The sequence below is a fragment of the Dipodomys ordii genome, unplaced genomic scaffold (genome assembly GCF_000151885.1).
Source record: "Dipodomys ordii isolate 6190 unplaced genomic scaffold, Dord_2.0 Scaffold57, whole genome shotgun sequence".
In the NCBI taxonomy this organism is placed as follows: domain Eukaryota; kingdom Metazoa; phylum Chordata; class Mammalia; order Rodentia; family Heteromyidae; genus Dipodomys; species Dipodomys ordii.
Window position 1 is genome coordinate 12,421,347 of NW_012267273.1, and position 20,553 is coordinate 12,441,899.

At 35.6% G+C, this 20,553-nt stretch overlaps 1 protein-coding gene across 1 annotated transcript; it reads left to right on the plus strand.

Annotated features, from left to right (window-relative positions):
- Window positions 1-107: 107 nt before the first annotated feature.
- On the plus strand, window positions 108-15,208 carry LOC105989616 (dimethylaniline monooxygenase [N-oxide-forming] 5-like). Its single transcript, XM_013021744.1, has 8 exons — window positions 108-242; window positions 1,780-1,968; window positions 2,639-2,801; window positions 4,135-4,277; window positions 5,696-5,895; window positions 8,297-8,643; window positions 10,639-10,711; window positions 14,860-15,208. The coding sequence occupies exons 1-8, from the start codon at window positions 108-110 to the stop codon at window positions 15,206-15,208; spliced, it is 1,599 nt and encodes a 532-aa protein (XP_012877198.1).
- Window positions 15,209-20,553: the final 5,345 nt, after the last annotated feature.

Consider the following 20,553-nt stretch of genomic DNA (forward strand, 5'->3'; position numbering starts at 1 on the left):
TATCAAAACAAATGATAAGGATGCTAAAAGGAGACACTGATAAGGAAATTAACCTTAATTTTCTTCCTTGAGCAAAACTAAAAGAATTCTTCTTTATTCAAGAAAACATGAGTGTAAAAAAAGTTGCAGTGATTGGCGCTGGGGTCAGCGGATTAGGTGCCATTAAGAGCTGCTTGGAGGAGGGACTTGAACCTATATGTTTTGAAAAGAGCAATGACATTGGAGGGCTGTGGAGATATGAGGTAATTTTACAAGTATTCTCCTAGAGTTACAATACTATTGCTATGTAATAAGAAACAGAACTCTGATATTCAAACTGTTTATTCCTTAAATATTCTTTCCAAGTAGTAGTTATCTTGTAGACAGATAAACTGAAAACTTTTCAAGTACTTTCAGAATCCTATTCTCTTTCATTTCCCTAACACCAGCTGCCAGTTATATGGATGATAAAGCTAAAATTTAGAAACTATGTGTACTTATGCTTCTACCAGACTTGGTAAAGGACCCAAGAACTCCTAAATATTGGTTCTGACATTTTACTCAATGTTTAACATACAGGATTGCCTTGTACATTGCTTTGTGATATCAGACACTCAAAAAATTATCACTACTAAGGAAGATGTGTATTTATGATTATAAATATAGTCATGTAGAAATAAAAGGGAAGGATTTATATCATGAACAGTGTCTTTTTCAGATTTCTACCACAGTGACAAAATGCCTAAGAGATATCAATAAATAGAAGGAAAGGTTTATTTAGGATTATGATTCAAAGGTTTCAATCTATGGACACTTGGTCCTCTGGCTTTGTTTCAGTAACAACCCACTATAGCACGGTGGGAGAGGAAGCCTGAGCAGTTTTGTTCACCTCATGGCAGCTGTGAATCAAAGAGGACAAGAACAGACTGGAGTTCCAATTGCCCGTAAAGAGCAGGCCTCCTGCAATCTGACTCCTTTACATCAACATCAGATTTTAGAAGTGCTTCTACCTACAAATAGGGTGCATGTTTTACAGCATCATCACAAGATGAGGAACAAGCTGTAATACATGAACCTTCAGGAGAATTTCTATATACAAGCTTTTGTATCTGGAGAATTTCCAGATCAAAAGTATTATTCTAGCTAGACAGAAGGAAGTAAATACAATCATAATGATACCATGTGGCTGAGGATGTAGTTTAGTGATGGAATACCTGAAGAGAACACATGTATACATTTGATCCTCAGCAATGCAAAATATTACTACTAATAATAAAAATGTCTTTATAAACTGTTTTTTTTAAAATTCACTTGTTCTCTTAAATACTTGTCAAAATATTTATTTTTGTCTATCCTCTAAATTGTTAAAATAACTCACATGTCTAGGTTTTTTGTTCCAAATCATATAACTTTTTTTCTTCTCTTAAGCCAAATACCTTTCATTGTGATTCTGATATTGCTCCTTGAAATGATCTTTTTCCAACACTTTTTGTGTTAGTTTTAATTTTATTTATTTTGGTTTTGTTTGTGATGTTTGTAGTATCTACAACAATTTTTCTTATTGTGATACAATTACTGCTATCATTTTGGGACCATCCCTATGAACACAATTCCCAGAGATCCTTCTTTATGAAAGCAAGTCTCATGTTTCTGTTCTGTTGAGCCATATTATAGACACTAGACATAAAACATGACTTTTTAATGACAAATACATATAAAATTGAAAATCTGTTCAACTCTACCACACTCTTTGTTGTATTCCTGGATCCCAAAAGCATGGGGTTGGTTTGTTTCTTTTAGGAAACACCTCAAAGTGGAAGTCCTGGTATATATAAATCTTTGACCTGCAACACCTCCAAGGAGATGACAGCCTTCAGTGACTACCCTATGCCTGATCATTATCCCAACTATTTGCACCATTCTAAAATGATGGAGTATCTCAGATTGTATGCCAGTCATTTTGAACTTACAGAACACATCCAGTTCCAGGTACAGTGTAAAAATTCTACTTACTACCTGTACATCAGTAAAGACAAAGTTTATACAACCAGAACAAGTTGAGGCATGATTTCAATTTGCATTTCTCACCACAATTCCAAAAAAAATCATGATTTCTCCACTTTGGTGATTAGTGAAAATTTGTCTTGTCCCCCACTCCAGAGGAGCATTGACACAGGGTTCAAACCTAAAGCCTACTCTTGAATTAATTTTGCTAATTAAGAATACTTATTGGGGCTGGGAAGGTGGCTGAGTGGTAGAGTGCTTGTCTTACATGCATGAGGCCCTGGATTCCATTCCTCAGCACCACATAAGCAGAAAAAGCTGGAAGTGGCACTGTGGCTCAAGTGGTAGAGCACTAGCCTTGAGCTGAAGAGCTGAGAGACAGTGCCCAGGCCCAGAGTTCAGGCTTCACGACTGGCCAAAAAAAAAAAAAAAAGAATACAGGTTGAAAGAAAGAAAACGTATTATCTTCAAAAGTACCTTGATCCTTGGAAAAGGATAACTTTAGGAAGTTTATATGTACAAAAATCCCAAAAAATATGAATAGGGAAGTTGTAACATACTTCATTTATGTAAACACAGAGCTGTGGGGTAAAAATGGAATCCTGGGAAAAACAATGCACTAGAAGTAACAGCACTTCTGTTCCTTGGTTCTCAGACAAAGGTGTGCAGTGTGAGGAAACGTCCTGACTTTTCATCCTCTGGCCAATGGGATGTTGTGGTAGAAGCTGATGGGAAACAGAAAACTTACATTTTTGATGGAGTCATGATCTGCATTGGCCAATACTCTGAAAAATATTTGCCTTTACAAGATTTTCCAGGTATTTAACTGATGTGTATGTAGGAAAAACATTTTGATTCTCAGAATCCTAATAGTTCTGATTTCATAAGCATTTGACACCGTGTTTATAAGTCACAGTGGTGTTACTGAAAAAGGCATAACTTTTTGAAACATTCAGGAACAATCTGATATAGCAAATCATACTGGCAAGCATCACCTGGGAATAGGCTTTCCAGAAAAATGAAGCAGTCTTTGAGAAGCAGCAGACAGTAAAAAAGCTGAGATACCTCAGGGAATAGCATACATTTGATGTGTCTGGAGCAGATGGGTAGACAAGTACATAAGAGTCAAGGAAAACCCATAATTATAAGTGTATTTTGCAGAAAGAAGATACACCATGATATTTGTATTTCATAGGGACCAATTTTGTGGTGGAACAGAACATTAGTAAATAAGGACACTGAAACATAGCAGGGAATTTATTAATAAAGGTCTTTTAAACAGTCCATTAAATAGACAGTGGTGGAATGTTGAAGCAATGGTAGTAGAACTCAAGAGAAGAGGGTAAAATTTCAGGAGATGTTTCAGAAGTTGTGAAAATACTAAATGAGTGAAAAATATAACAAGATAATGTTAGCCATTATACCATACTTAAGAGTATTTTTTAAATACAAGTTGATTTTTTTCTTCAAGTTGCTTAAAAACTTATAATCACTGAGATTTGACTCATTCAGTCAAGCAGCCATTAGCCAAGTCTCACTACTGATAATTTGAAATGTGACTAATACTGAGACATGCTTTCAATATAAAATAAATACTAGACTGTGAAGATATAATAAATATACAAAATATCTCACAGATAGCTTTGTTTTTTATAATATGTCAACATTTTAGATTATAGTATACTAAAATAAACTATAAAAATCAGTATGTTTTAATACATTTTCAAATTTAAAGTTGCATGTGTGGTTTGCTTTTAATTTCTTTGGTGTAATATGACTCTACATTGCTTAGAACTTTTACATATTTTTGAATTCCTTCACAAAATAACAAAAACTAGAAAAGGGATTTTATATATGAGTCAATAATAAGAGAAAAGGAAATAATCATCAGTGGTAATATACATAATCATATTGAGCAAATTTAAGATTGGACATTTTAAAATTATATTACTATTTGATTTTGTCTTAGCATACTTCTTTTTACCATTGTTTTTTTTTTCTTTTACACAATCTCTTTCTGTAACATTGGCAATAACTGTACCACAAGACAGGAGATTTAAGTCACATGTATTTCAGGTTCAAATATAAAAGTTGACAACAGCTTATCCCACTTCTCTTAGTGATTTGAGGGCTTTGGATCTTTCTTCACAGGGATCAACAAGTTCAGAGGCAAATACCTCCACAGTTGGGACTACAAGCACCCATATGATTTTGTGGGGAAGAGAGTGGTTGTGATTGGCATTGGGAATTCTGGAGCTGATGTAGCTGGGGAGATCAGTCGTGTTGCTGAGCAGGTTTGGCGTTATATACTGATTCTGTTCTTGGGTGTAAGCTTCACATCTGGAGAGTATGGGCCATGGGATCTAGACTTTCAGTGAAGCTTCAACAGTAGTATCTATTTTGACTACTAGCTCAACAAGGAAATGGCACATGTTTTATTCTGACTCTATAAGAGTGAAAAAACACAGAAAACCAGAATAATAATATCTTTCTATGCCATAACACATTCCAGCCATGATTGGAGAGCAAGCAAATTATAGCCAGATAGTTTAGAATTAGCCAGAATATGGTCAAAATATTTTTGTGCATGAGTGAAAATGAAACAATGAAGTTTGTTGAGACTGGTTTGAGAAGGGAGGAAGAGGATATGGAAAATTGATGGTATGGTGAGTCTCACCAACGTAGGCATTTCAAAATGATACCCCTTTGTAGACCTAATCAATGCTAATTTGAAACACAGATGAAAGAAGAATTATCCAGACATTAATATACTAGAAAAAACTCAAATGAAATGAATTTTACAAAAAAAAAGAATTAGTGTTGGAATAAAATTGAAGCAGAGAACAATATACATAAGCATTAGTAAAATTGTAGTGTTGATCTATTGAATGAGTGGCAGAAATTTTGTGTGTGCTCCCATTGATGGTGAAGAAAATAAAAAGCAGGAAAAGAAAAGGCATTTTATCTCTGCAGTGAAGAACATGGAGGTATTATTTCCATGATTAAGAATTAAGATTTGGTTTTGATTCAGCATTTCCAGCAAGAGAAACAAGATTTCCAATACCCAGTGTTTTCTATATGAGTAGTGTACAATCAACCACTGTGAGGGCCCCCTACCTATATTAAGCTTTCTGAACTAGAAATACTGTTATATGTCACAAATTTTTGTGATTTTAACTTCATAAGTTAATGAGGTTGTATTTTAATTATAGGATTTCTTCAAACTCTCAGCTTAATAACTGAAAATAAGTAGAAAAATACTCCTCAGAATATATTTTTTCCATTCACTTTACACTTTGTATACTGGATATTTTATTTGATATGTGAAAATTGCCAGAACAAATCTTCTATCTTTATGTTTATATTTAGATTTTTCTTTTTATCTTGAAACATCTCTATCATTCATAAATTAAGATCAAAAGAGCTGACAGAAAAGTTGAATACTAGCTTATAACTCCTAACATAGTAACCTATTTATGTCAACTTTTTTTCACATGCTGGGACATAAGAGATGACAGACTGGCAGTGCAGACATTATGATGGAAGTAGGTATAACAAAAGAAAATGAAGTGAAAGGATTTTAAGCAACTAGACCAATAGGGAGGGTGAGTTGAGGTGAGAACATTCCCATGATAATTTTGGGAATATTCTGACAATATGAGATCAGGATGAGAAAAAAAATAGTTACTCAACAGCAACTCCTGTCTGGTAGGTTTTCCTCAGCACGAGACAAGGTGCATGGATATGGACCCGGGTCTGGGATAATGGAAATCCCATGGATGCAGCACTCTTCACTCGCTATAACAGAGCCGTCCAAAAATTCTCCCCCACATTCCTGATCAACAGATGGACAGAGAATAAATTAAATAGAAGGTTTAACCATTCCAACTATGGACTACAGGCTAAACACAGGTAAGGTCAAGTAAACAATATGTTTAAGCTATAGCATTAGTCAGCAGACTCTGTGTGCTATTTGTAAGAAATAAAGAGTATAATTTAATCCTTGATAGAATTTATTCTAATGGGGAATATTCAAGGAGGTTGTGGTCATTTTAATAAAGTATAAGAAAAAAATAAAGTTCTGAGGCATGAGGTAATAGATATATATCATTTGAGACTCATGCCATCTAGCTGTGCCGGCCTCTACTATCTCTTTCACTTTAGCCTGTCAAACACTTTTATATTTACCCTCAAACTTACCACCAATGACGACGTTTCCATATCTATATCTACAAATAGATATAGATCTATAGATAGATATCTATATCTATGTCTATCTATCTGTAAAGGTAAAGGTATCTATAGAGATATAGACAGACCGACTGACAGACCAACAGACAGACAGACAGATAGATAGATAGATAGATATGTATCTATAGAAGGATAGATAGATACAAAGATAACTACTCAATACTCACACAATATACTCCAATTGGCAGTAAGCAATGGCTTACTGCTTTACTCCAGTTGTACCTTCCCCATCCACCACCATACTACAGCTTACCACCCAGAACTGCAGTGACTCTAGATGTTATTCCAGGAGCCATTCCATAATTGCAACTTTATTCTCTCACCCATCTCACTCCAGTAAGCATTCTAGCTTTCTAGCATTCCACTTTTCTCATTCTAACTCTCCCTTTGTTGGTGCTGCAGACTCTGTGGTCATTCTTCTATTTTTCTATTTTTGGTCTGTCCTCCCCATCTAACACTTTATTCAAGTATATTCTTGGCCTTCTCTCCTTTTCACCTTATAGAGGGCTCTCTGTATTAACATTGTAAAAATCTAGGCAAAAAGTAAAATTAAATATTTAAATTGGTATAAAGGCAAAAAATAAAAGATTACTAAAGAAGCGCTACATGTGTTTTTCTACGTGTATTGGTGTCTGGAAAAATACATATAGAGCTTCATGACTCATGTAGTGTGTGACTATCTCATACAGGGAGAAAGTATTCAGAAGATGAAATATTTACTTATTTAATTGTGTTGTAGACCAGAAAAATATTACTTCTGCATGAATTCATAACTCAAGCTGTAAATGCAGTATCAAAGTTCTTTATTGCAATGAAAACATTTTTTCCATTGAAGATTTGTTCTTAAAAAGCTGCAGTTATAAGTGAGACTGAACGAGGATATTCTTAGGAGAGGATCATAGGCACAATAGCTGTGCAAATCTAACCATACAAAATAATATCTATTGAAATAAACTCTGGGAAGTGGAACAAGATTTTTTTTCTTTAATGCTATGTTTGTTTCATTTCCTTTTGTCTTGTTTGTGAGTTTATCAGTCTTGGGGAAGTAAGCGGGGGCACAGAAATGGAGGGACACAAGGTGAACAAATGCAGCAGTGATACTCGGTACTTATGTTAGAAATGAAGTATACAACTTGTGCTGCGGACAGGAGGAAAAGACAGAGAGAGCAAGGGAAGGGTTGACATTGTTCAAAAAGAAATGCAGTCTTCATCTGATTAATGTAATCATAATCCCTGTGTATATCACCTTTTCAATAACAATAAACAAAAAAAGCTGCAGTTACATCTTATAGAACCTTGAAAAATGTTAATGACTAAATCAGGTCAAACTTACATGCAAAATATCAACTTACTTTATATATATATATATACATACATACATACATACATACATGCATACATACATACATGCATACATACATACATACATATAGCCAGGCACTACTAGCAGCTCTTGCCTATAATCCCAACTTTGAAATATTTAAGAGGTTCAGATCTGAGAATCACAGTTGGAAGCCAGATAGGGACAAACCTAAGACACTTACCGTCAATTAACAAGCAAAAGAACCAGATGTGGAGATGTTGCTTAAGTGGTAGAGTATCAGCCACAAGTATAAAGAGATAAGTGAGAGTGCAAAGCCCCAATACAGTGCATGCACACATGCAGATGCACAACACATTTAATAATGAAATTTTTAAGTAATGTGTATTATTACCTGATCAGCATAACATGATCTGATAATTATAATGCAATATACTAATAATTAAGTATAATTAATGCATTGATTCACCAGATTGTTGTTCCATCCTTATTATACTTCAGAATAGGAAATGAAGGCTAAAGTGTTTCTTGACTTGTCCAAGGTCCCAAAGCTATAAACCCAGTACCAGTAGTGAGACCCAGTTTTGACTCTAAAATCGTCCTTAACCAATAAACTGAATTGATCTCAGTGAATACTGATAAAAGTATTAAATTTGCAGAACACTATGGTAGCTTCCTGACCATTTACCTACCACAACTACCTCATACTTAGTTTTTTATATTATACTTATTTTCATTCAGATTTCTCATCCTTCCGTCTACTCTCAGTGATGACCTGCCAAGTCACATAATCACTGGACGAGTGCTGATAAAACCAAATGTGAAGGAGTTCATTGAGACATCAGTCATCTTTGAGGATGGAACCAAAGAGAACATTGATGCTGTTGTGTTTGCCACAGGCTACACCTTGTCTTTCCCTTTCTTGGAGGATGAAGCAATACTAGACAGCCAGCACACCCTTTTTAAGTCTGTCTTCCCCCCTCAGCTAGAGAAGCCAACACTAGCTTTCATTGGCCTCCTCCAACCAGTGGGAGCTATCATCCCCACATCAGAACTGCAGAGCCGATGGGTTGTGCAAGTATTTGCAGGTATGTGCTGGTCTTCTTATGAGCAAAATAGGTTTCTAATTATATACTCAGATGACAAGAGCATGCAGAGGTCTTCTATTCCTATTCTTCAATTCCTATTCCTATTCACCATTAGAATTGATTACTTGAAGGCTTTGTAAAATTTTGTTGCTAATTTCTTTGAGAAACCTATTTAAACAAAAGAATCCAAGGAGTGAACATTAGAAGCCTTGAGATTAAAATCAGGTTACATTTCAGAATTGGTTATCCATTCATGCAGTTCTTCTAGCAGAAAGATTATTTATGGTAGGCTGCATGGGAAAAGAAATTGGTCAGGAAGTGACGCTGTGGCTCAAGTGGTAGAGCGCTTGCCTTGAGCTGAAGAGTGCAGGGACAGCACCCAAGCCCAGAGTTCAAGCCCCACGACCAACAAAAAAAAAGAAAAAAAGAAAAGAAAAGAAATTGGTCAAAGTATGAAAGCAAATTAGGGAAAACCTACCTGTATCCATATTAAGGAAGGTAATTGCTTGCTCTCTGTCCAATTCCAAGTATTTGACTTAGACTCTTGACTTACTTCCCAAATACTTGCCCAAATAGATGCTTCTGAGCAAGACAAAATTATACCAGAAAGAAGCAGGTTCAAATTGGCAGAGTTGTCTTATTATTTCTGAGAACTAGAATAAATTGAATCAAATAGAGCCCATTTCTTTGTGGGTGTATATGAACACATTTCAATATTACTCAACCAGAAAGAGTCCTGTCATTTTGGGAACATGGATGATCATGGAGTCTAATGTATTGAATTATGAAAATCAGACACAGAAAGGCAGATATCAGATCCTTCTCATAAAACATTGATTAAAATATTGATTTCCTTGAAATTGATAATGATATTAGATTGGAATGGCCACTTAAAGATAGCAAGGAACTGCCTCAACATCAACCCAGATTTTATTCAGGTAAGAAAACTTTTAGAGGGTCTCCAGCAGAAGCTAGAGCCCACTTGTTCTTATAGATTCAGTACATTTATGGCTGATCATTGGGAGTGGGGTAACATGACAGAGCTGTTCAGATTGAGAACATTTTTTGTGGTTTTGATATATGATGGACTGCTAATGAGTGTTAAAGCTGCATCTCTTGGCCAGGCCAGGTAGTATAAGCCAATAATGGCTGTGAAGACTAAAGGAGAAAGGGCTAAGGTAGTGGAATTAACTAAGTAAATGCTGACCAGGCAACTCTAACAAAGAGAATAGTGCTAATGGAGAATGGCGAACTGGAGAAAGCAGAGAAAGGAAGAAGTTGGTCAATGGGGAAATGTCCCAGTCAGACAAAAGGAATTTATGGCCCAACAGAGTGAGTATATTTAACAATAATGCATTATATATCTCAAAAAAGTTAAAGAACAGGCTTCTGAATGTACTATGTTAAAAGCTTGAAGTGATAGTTATGTTAATTACCCACCATTGATTATTACCTCATATATACCTGAGTGTGGATTTAACCTGACTGTAGATTAAACCTGAGAAACAACTTCAATAAAAAGCTGATTCTTCCTGATGACTTGCCAATGATAGAAAAAATATACTTTGTGAAATATTTTTATACAGGGTTTTGATTATGAGTTATAAAATAACTTGATTAAGATAGCCATTTTCTTCCTTTTTATTATCTCTAAGTAGCTATATAAAGGGGTTTGAATTCAACATGTAAATTTATGTGCACTCTGGGCGTAGGCACTGTCCCTCAGCTCTTCAGCTCAAGGCTAGCACCCTACCACTTAAGCCACAGCACCACTTCTGGCTTTTTCCTGTTTATGTGGTGCTGAGGAATTGAACCCAGGGCCTCATGCATGCAAGGCAAGCACCACTGAGTCACCTTCCCAACCCAACCCAATCATCTTGATCAATGTCATTCCTTTCATAATTCTCCTCTATCTCTCTCAACTCTACCCATTTTCTGTTTATTCATTTCCCTCAGCCCTCTTGACAGTATTGAATTTCTATCTCTTTTTCTCAGGACTGAAAAAATTGCCCTCAGAAAGTGGCATGATGGCTGACATCAACAGAAGAAAATGGAAAATAGCAAAACAGTAAGAAACCTAAATCTAGACAGAACTTTCAGTATCTCTCAATATGTAGTATGTGCCTATCTAAATGTAATGGGATAATTTTAGTTCACTGATAGTTTAGTAAACATTAGCATGGTAAGCAGTTTTACCTATGTAACAATATACAACTACTATATGTATAAAACTGTCTGGATGTGAAATGTAAGTCTCTTTTGCTCACTGTCCATAGTATGTCAGATCTATGATGTGAGCAGTCTGCAAAGTATGAACTTGCAAACTACACAAGAAAGTAGTTAAATTCAGAATTAAAAGAAAAGAAATATTTTCAGGTCTAATCGAGAATTACTCGAAGGTGGGCACCATTGGCTCATACCTACAATCCTAACTACTTAAGAGGTTAACATCTAGAGGTGTGAAGCCAGCCCACAGAGGAATTTGCAAGACTCTCTCACTAAAATACCAGCCAAAAGCCTGACCGGAGGTGTGGCTCAGATCATATATCACCAGCAGACAAAGCAAGCAATTTCAAACCCTTGCATCAGTATCCCACCTCAAAAAAAAGAATCAAAGAAAGAAAAAGAGAAAACAGAAAAGATGAAAGAGTGTCTTAATGTGGTACATGCCTCTGATAGCAGCTACTCAGGAGGTGCAGATAAGAAAGTTGCTATCAGAGATGAAATTGCAAGACCTCACATTAAAAAAATATTTATATTACCAAAAAACATAGTAAAAGCAAAGGCACTATACTACAAAATACATACATATAGATAGATAGCTATGACTGGCTTAAGAAGATGAATATTTATTTCCGTTTCTTAAACATTTATTCTGCGCATTTTAATAAACTTTCATTCCAGGCCATGCTTAGAGAATCTTTGGAAGAAAGGAAGAGTTGTCTTATTATAACTTCATATCTATTTTCACAATACAAATGGGTAAACTAGATGTGATGTGAAATATGATTGGTGATGTTTGTGATATATGCGTATACTACAGTTTATTTTTCATTTATATTTTGTTAATAATATAAGTAGATTTTCCCATTCTATTTTCTGCAAATGATTTATCTTCAAATAACTGCACAAAAGGAATTGCCATTTAACAAAGCAGTTTATGAATACAATGCATCTTGATTAGTGTCACCCCTTTCAACTTCAATCCACTCCTTCCTTTACTTTTCTTAATTTTGTAGCATATAAAATGATTTTTGTTTTTGTCGGTCATGTGGCTTGAACTCTGGGCCTGGAAACTATCCCTTAGCTCTTCAGTTCAAGGAGAGTGCTCCTTCACTTGAGCCACAGCACCTCTTCCAGTTTTCTGTTGGTTACTTGGAGATAAGAGTCTCACAAATATTTCTGCCCAGGCTGGCTTTGAAACGTGCTCCTCAGATCTCAGCCTCCTGAGTAGATAAGATTACAGCATGAGCCCTGGGTGCTTGGCTTATACAATGAATTTTTGACTGCATTCTCCACCTCTACTAGCCTTCTCAACTCATCTACTTCTTTCCTATTGGTCACACCCCCTCTTGCATGTACTCATTTCCTGGTGCTTACTTTGTTAAGCTTTGACTTTGTCTTTCTAAGGAATTACATTATTTGAGTTCTCCCTAGAGTTTACCATATTTTAGTTAATACATTTGTAATCACTTGCATGCCACCCAAAGTGTTTAATGTATATATTTATAGGCAAGTTTTAGCTACCATGCAACCTTTGTTTCTCTGGGTCTCATTTACTTCATTTAATATAATTTTTCCCAAGTCTTAATATTTCCTTATTAATGGTAGAATATCATTTTTTCGAATGGATGAATAAAATTCTATCATGTGGTATTCATATGTGATATATCATATTTTCTTTTCTTAACCATCTATTTTCTAATTGAATACTTTTTATATCTAGAAGTTATTCCTTTACAGATATTTATTTTATAAATAAATTTTGCTTTACCCATCACTGATATTTATTTGCCATCTTAGATTTGATTGACAATCTAAATAGGTATAATTGGAATTCTTTCTTTCCTATATTTATGTCTTTTTATTTAAATATTTATTACCTTTAAGTAATTGTACTAAGGACTTGCCATTTAACAAAGCAGTTTATGAATACAATATATTTTGATCAATGTCACTCCTTTCAACATTATCACGCATCCTTCCACTACCCACTGCTTCCCTCATTTTTCTAAATTTTATAGGATATACATTTGGATTTGGGGGTGTCATTATCTTAGCTGTGACTTACAGGATGATCTTAGATAACATAAACAACAGATATTCTTATTCTGGTTCTGATTCTCTTGAAATCATATCCAGTGTACACCTTTAATTATAATATTGCCCACTTAATTTGCGAACTGGATCCTTTTATTCACACTTACTGCAAAAAGTTTGATGGTGAATTTCATTAAAGACTGTCTACATTCAAAACTCACAAAGATTTTCACCACTGAGGTGTTGATGCCATGAACTACAGTAATGTATGTCCTAATATTAGAATAGCAACCTTTTGGTTATTGCCTGTGATTATTTTAAAATACAATTGATAATATTGTGTTTATAGTTTATACAATTTTAGTATATTCATAGAACCAATTGGCTTATAATTTTCCCTTTCTTTCTCCCCAACATTTTTTCCTATGTTGTTTATGCAGTGTTATTAAGCCTATATCATCCTCACAAAACGATTAGAAAATATTTAATGATTTCATCTAATTAAACACAACTTACACAGATTTAAATAGAAAAAAAGACTCATGTTATTTAAAATTTTTGAAATAATTAATACAGAGCCCAGCATATATTTTAGGGAATAATTCAGGTCAAATTTTTCATTGTTTACATTTCCATTGATCTAGTTGCACTCGTCTATTTTTCTATAAAAGATAAAAACATTTCATTAAAAAATTACCATTTCTTCTGATTTGGGAAATTTTGAGCATGTAATAATGTGTAATATTTTCTCTTTTTATTAACATCTTTTGTTATATAAGAAATGTTTTTTTTTTAATTTGCAAGTAGCCACAGTTAGTATTTGTCAATTCCTATTTTTTCTTGATTTTGTGCATTTAGTCTTTTACTGTAATGTTATATACCTGCCTCCCTTTGCCTTTTTTGGTGTTTCTTTCTAATCTCTTCATTTGGCTACCTGACTTATTCATCTTTCATAATGATCCACAATTTCTTCCCCCCAATGTTTTTTTGGACGGTCGGTCGTGGGGCTTGAACTTTAGGCTTGGGCACTGTCACTGCGCTCTTCAGCTCAAGGGGAGCACTCTACCGCTTGAGTTACAGCTCCACTTCCGGTTTTCTAGTGCTTTATTGGGGATAAGAGTCTCATGGACTTTCCTGCTTGGGCTGGCTGATCCTCAGATCTCAGCCTCCTGAGTAGGTAGGGTTACAGGCATGAGCCACCGCGCCCGGCTTCCTCTCAAAATTTTGACAAGTTTATTGTTATTGTAAAGATGATGTACAGAGGGGTTACAGTTACCTAAGTCAGGTAATGAGTGCATTTCTTTTGAAGAGTGTCACCTTTTCTGTCATTTTCTCTCAGTTTTTAAACCTCCTGACCCTCTTTCCACACAAGTTGTATAGTTCATTTTCAACAGTGTCTAGTGAGTATTGCTGCTGCATTTGTTAAAAGTAGTCTTTAGTTCTAGTTTTACTTTCTTTTACCAAATAATTATTTAGCCGTGTTTTAATTAAATGTGGAACATATTATGCCAATAGATTACATCCATGTAGTTATGCCATATAGTTTATAACCAAAATTAATACATGAAAAGATATTTCATATAGCTTGAAAGCATGAAATGAGAAAGCTATTTTTACACTGTTCTATATAGCAGATCTTCCTTGCTAATCAAATTTAGATAGTAAATTCTGTGTCTGAAAGAGGGATCAACATCCCAGGTTTTCCATTTATTCATTTACTCAACATTTTTATTATACCTCTTACTCTGCTAAAGACTTTGGGACATTTAATCATGTCAGTGTTACATGTCTTGTGTTTAAAGACTGTAGTATACTAAGAAAGTCCTATCTGTATGTCTGTGTGGAATCAAGATAATTTTTAAGTTGAGGATAATGAACTGAGTAAACAAAACAACTTTAGGAAACAATAACAACAGAACTCTGATAGAGTTTCTAACATTTTTTTTCTTATTCTAGGTTTGTGAAAAGCCCAAGAGTTTCACATCGAGTACAATATATTGACTACATGGATGAAATTGCTTCTGAGATAGGAGTCAAGCCTAATCTGTTCTCTCTCCTTCTCTGGGATCCAAAGCTAGCCATAGAGATGTTCTTTGGTCCCTGTTCTCCATACCAGTTCCGCCTACAGGGACCTGGAATATGGACCGGAGCCCGCACAGCTATCCTCACTCAGAGAGATCGAATCCTCAAACCCCTGAGAACACGTGTGCTCAAACAGTCTGAGGCTTCCTCTTGTAGTCTGTTTTGGATCAAAAGTATCTGCGTTGTCATTTGTCTCTTTATTTTCATGTTAGTCACCATATAGGTGATGCATTATTAACCTCATGTTGGCATAGGATTATGGAACTAGGGAAAAGCAAGACATTTAATCTACATACCTCAGCACCAATCTATTACATGGGGGGAAATGCTTATTTTCTGAGTAGCTCACATCTAGACATTCAAATGACAAAAAATATTCCAATGTAGTTTTCCTAGTTGCTTCATAAACAGTAAAGTTTGAAGATGCATTGCTTATTTCCATATTATTCCACAAGTAATTGGAAATGTCTTACAAGCAGAACAAAATATGATGTTAAAGAAGGTAAGAGAGGTAAGAGTGGGGCTCAAAATGCAGCAGTGATACTCACTGGACACTATGTTGAAAATGAACTATACAACTTGTGGGGGAAGGAGGTCAGGAGGGAACAAACTGGATGAAAATGAGGGAAGAGGTAACACTGTTCAAAAAGAAATGTACTATACTTATTACTCGACTTATGCAACTGTTACCCCTCTGTACATCACTTTAACAATGACAATAAAAAACATAGTGGAATTCAATAAACAGACAAAAATATGGAAAATTAAACCACATGTAAGACTCAAAATTGTATGGTCTTCAAGTGCTTCCTTCACATAACATATTCATTGCAAGGAGAACACATTTCTTTTCAATGAAAAATCTGACATCAGATTAGCCATCAGATAAGTTTCCCATCAATGCAACATCAACAGAAAATCTTGTAGTTCCTAATATGATCCAATAGGAAATTCAAAGTCTTTTATCTAGCATTGCTCCCAAAATGTTTAACTGCAATGTAATTATAAAGAATATGCAGAAAAAATGAAAGCACAAGATTTAAATATAGGTGAAACATTTTAGGAATTGTTGGGGAATTTTAAGATGTATGCTGAAACCATGGTTTCAGCATGAGTGGCTAATTGTAATAATCCTAGCTATTCACGAGGCTGAGTTCTGAGGATCAAGGTTCTAAGCCAACCCACAAGAAAATCTGTGAAACTCATTTCTCAAATTAACAACCACAAAACGCCCTAAATGAAGGTAACAATTAAGAGGTAGAGTCTAGCCTTGAGCAGAAAAGCTCAAGGACAGAGCCCAGGCCCTGAGATCAATCCCTAGGACCAGAAAAAGAAGATATATGCAAGATTACAAGGGGTATAATATCCTTCTTAATTTCTTCTTCTTATTTTCCAGTGTTTATCATTGTTAGAACATGTGATCACACATATAATCAACAAATAGGAATGTTTACATTTTTCTTTTCCCTTTTATATTTTTTTTAAATTTTCTATATCTGCCCTTATAGCACCGGCCAAAATTTCTAGTACTTTATTGAGTAAGAGTAGATCACGTGGAAACTTTAGCATGTTCCTGATTTCAGAGAATATCTTTTTATTTTTGCCTCAGTGTGATATTAATGTTTTCATAGTATTGTCTACTATGTGGACATATGGTCTTCCCATGCCTAAGTTATTCATTGCTTTTGTCATGAACAATTCTTAACTTTTACCATTACCCTAGAATGTAAAAAGGATCATATGAAAATTAAGTCACGTAGAAAGCAGTTGGCCAGCTAATTTCATTTCCAACTATAATAATGACACTGTACATTGAAATTGGTCATAACTATTTCCTCATAAAACATTATATTGTATCATGCCTAATTTGTGAGGTCATTTTACATTATTCAAGCAAGATACCAATATTGAAAATTTCTGTTTTTCCTAAATATTGTCCTATTTGTCTTGAACTAGGCCCATCTCTTTCTCCATGTAGGGTCAAAAATCTCTTTTCAGAACAAAAGCTAAAAGACAGGTTGATCTGAACAGTTCCCAATTTTCCACTTTTTATCATCATCAGATATTTCAGTTGGACCTTGAAACATGTTTTCCTAGTTAACATCTGATTCTACAAGATGAATCTGTAAAGACTGCAGTGTCAGTACTTTGACCTCGTGTTCCCCTCCTACACAGCTTTGCTTGTAGACAATATACCTCTTAGCATACCACACCACACCAATCACTGTCCCAATTTCATACATGTTAACTACCACTACTGTGAGTCTACTATTTTCTAAGAGTTGCTGTTCATGAATCTACATAGAAAAAGTATAGCCTCAAATGCATGTCAACTTTGGGTTGATGCGACTTCTAGGTCTGGAAGTAAGAGTGGCGAGAGAGAAGAAAAGGCTTCATAAGAGGCAGCCAAATTCCATCTTAACATAAAATTCCAGGTGGCATTGGTAATCACTAGTGTATCTTCTCTTCTCATAAGATGATATTCTGAAATATATTTTGGATGTAGTTCTTCATCCAGAAAGTGGTATTTTAATAATCAAATGTAATAACAAAAGCATACATAGAATATAATTTACCTTAAAAATCTTTAAGCTAGCCGGGCACTGGTGGCTCACGCCTGTAATCCTAGCTACTCAGGAGGCTGAGATCTGAGGATCATGGTTCAAAGTCAGCCCAGGAAGGAAAGTTCGTGAGACTCTTATCTTCAATTAACCACTAGAAAACCAGAAGTGGTGCTATGGCTTAAGCAGCAGAGTGCTCGCCTTGAGCTGAAGAGCACAAGGACAGCATCCAAACCCAGAGTTCAAGTCCCATGATCAACCAAAAAATAATCTTTAAGCTGCCTTGACTCAGACCTTTATTGAACAACATTTTATCAAAATCATCTTTAACTCTTCCTTCACCCCAATTCCCAAAACTGTAAGCCATGGGTAGGATCTAGATACATGTTTCTGGAAGCCTCAGATATCAAAGTCAGACTATCCTGGGTTCAAACCCTAGCTTTATCTCATTCTGCTAAGTATGCCTGACTAGAAGCTTCACCTAACCATGTCAATGAGTCTTCATCACGACTTGTGGATACCCACAAGTGGCTTCTGAGGACACAACAAATAAAGGTGAAGGAGCATCTTAGCACTGTGCCTTTTTAACTGTTACTTGCCATCACTACTACAGGTCACTACTGTATCTCTAGTCTCCTGAGGAAGTCAAGAATGCAGGCTGTACCTCAGCCTTTGACAAAACAGCAGTGTGGAACTGTGGAGACGGCATGAAAGGCAAACGCCTCTGAACTCAAGAAATGTGCCTGACCCTTTATTCCAGCCATATCAGAAACTTTACAAAGAAAATACTTTTAGACATTTTTAACTTCTCCAGGAACTCACAACATATGGAAATTACACATTCCTCTCTAAGAAATGCCATTTGTCCCTTATGAGTTCTCTCTCAAGTGATAAAGTATTACTAACCTTGGAAAAGGATGAAGACTTTCATCTCTTTCTTCATATCTCAAACTGAGCGCATAGCCTTATCATCTTAAGAAAACAGAGGCAATCAAGTAAAAGCTGAGATCTCAGTTGGGATATTTAACCTCAAATTTCAAGTAGTAAAGTTGATATTGAAAAGGGAACCCACACCGGACCCAGCTAGCATTCCTGGCCCCAGGTGGATGGGAAAATACCAAGCAGTACACGCTGCAAGGTGGGCATGTTGAGATTGGAGAGATCATGTGATTAGAGTAGATTGTAATTTTATAGCCTATTTGTAGTGCCTTTCGGAGCCTTGATTGTCTGGTTGCACTGCTGTATAGGACTAGAAAAGTGACTTCTGACAATTAGCTAAATAAGGTTATACCTCCTATCCCTACAGTGGTGCCTGATACCACTCAGGATCTGGGGGCAGGGGATGGAGAGGAATCATCCCTCCCTTGGCTCTGGAAAGCACTACTTTGCAACTGGATTTGAAAAGAAATTGCCTTCACTTGGGAGGGAAAACAGAAACATTCCAAGCATTTACACAGTCCTATTTGTCAGAGCATGGTATTTCAGAGCCTTACTTTGTTCTCATTCTCTACTGATATTACTGGTTCCACTACTTTGGTAATAGCATGTTAATTCTCTTCATATGCTTCAGTAAATTATCTGTGCACTCATCTATGTTTGAGAGGATAGTCCATCAACTCCAAAAAGATTCAGGACGGTGGGCTATACATGTTACTAAGTAGGAGTGGTCTACTTGGGTAAGTCTCATGTGATTCTTGGCATGGAATGAAATAAAATACAACGGCTCTTCATTTCCATCTCCTGAAGTTAAGCATCTGTAGGGCACCTGGGATATTAGCAGGTGTTTATTCCTCAGAAATCTCAATATCTATACTTACTATGTTGACCAATTAAGAAGAGAGATACAAAGACATGGATTTTCCACAGTAGGTAACATTTTACAAAACAAGAAGTTTGATAGTCCAAACAAGCATTTGATAGTCCAGGTCCAGACTTTGAGCATCATTCTACCAGACATGCCCATATAGTTACATGTCATCAATATAACAAAATTATTTGTGCCCTCTGACATGAATAAGACGAAAGATAACCATTATTTTGGTCACAGCTCTACAAGGGGCTGAAACTTCAAATAAAAACCTGAGGAATCACAGCTCTAGCAGTGTGCAATTCAATACTTTAGGAGTCACAATGAAAACTGGCCTACAAAGGGGTGAATAGATGGCCTATTTCATCAATGAAATCTACTACAGTATCGACCTCTGATCTAAGTGGCCTTCTCTGTGTTCAGTGATGAGCTTGGTCACCTATGGAAGTGTCTCACCCCCCCCCCAAACCAGGTGGCTGTCTAGTATCTATGATCTCCTGCAAGTGAGGTGATCCATATATAATTGGGCCACAGAGACAGAACCTTCATATCCATACTACTGGTGCAATACAACCCTTCACCACTATTATTGGGTCTGAGATGGGAAAAAAATCATAGCAGCCAATGGATAAATGTGGGTGGTATAGAGGGTAAGAACTCATGAGCCAGTAACTGATAGTACTGATGATTAGGCAGTGCACTAAGGGATTGAGGACAGTAAGTGGAATAGGTGCTTTTTTCTGGCAAAAGAAAAAACTGATAGTAGAAAAAAGTAATCACAAATACCAGCTTTACTTATGTGACCAATTATAGAAATTAGTACCATATTTTCCATAAGTATTTCTTGATCATTCCATAAGTATTTCCTGAATTTCTTATTATGTTTGTTGATGTGTGTAATGCAAACAGTGCCTTTTCATACTTATTTTACTTTATCCTGTAAATAACATTTTTAAATTTTTATATCAATATTTGTGGATTACCAATTATATATCATACCATTTGAATTTGGGAGGATGTGAGGAGATGCAAAAGCATCATTCATAGCTTTCCTTCCTCTTTTGAGATAGGACTCATGCCTTTCAGTTGTATTCAGGGTAGTTGGAATCTTCTTGCCTCTATCTGTACATTATGGATAATTTAAGGTGACATATATTAGTGCCAAGTCAACAAACTAAATTTGGGTAATCTGAATTAAGA

Coding starts and splice junctions, on each gene's coding strand:
- LOC105989616 (XM_013021744.1), top strand. CDS start 108: ATGAGTGTAAAAAAAGTTGCAGTGATTGGCGCTGGGGTCAGCGGATTA. Junction 2,802..4,134: donor GCCTTTACAAGATTTTCCAG/GTATTTAACTGA, acceptor CTTTCTTCACAG/GGATCAACAAGTTCAGAGGC. Junction 10,712..14,859: donor AAATGGAAAATAGCAAAACA/GTAAGAAACCTA, acceptor TTCTTATTCTAG/GTTTGTGAAAAGCCCAAGAG.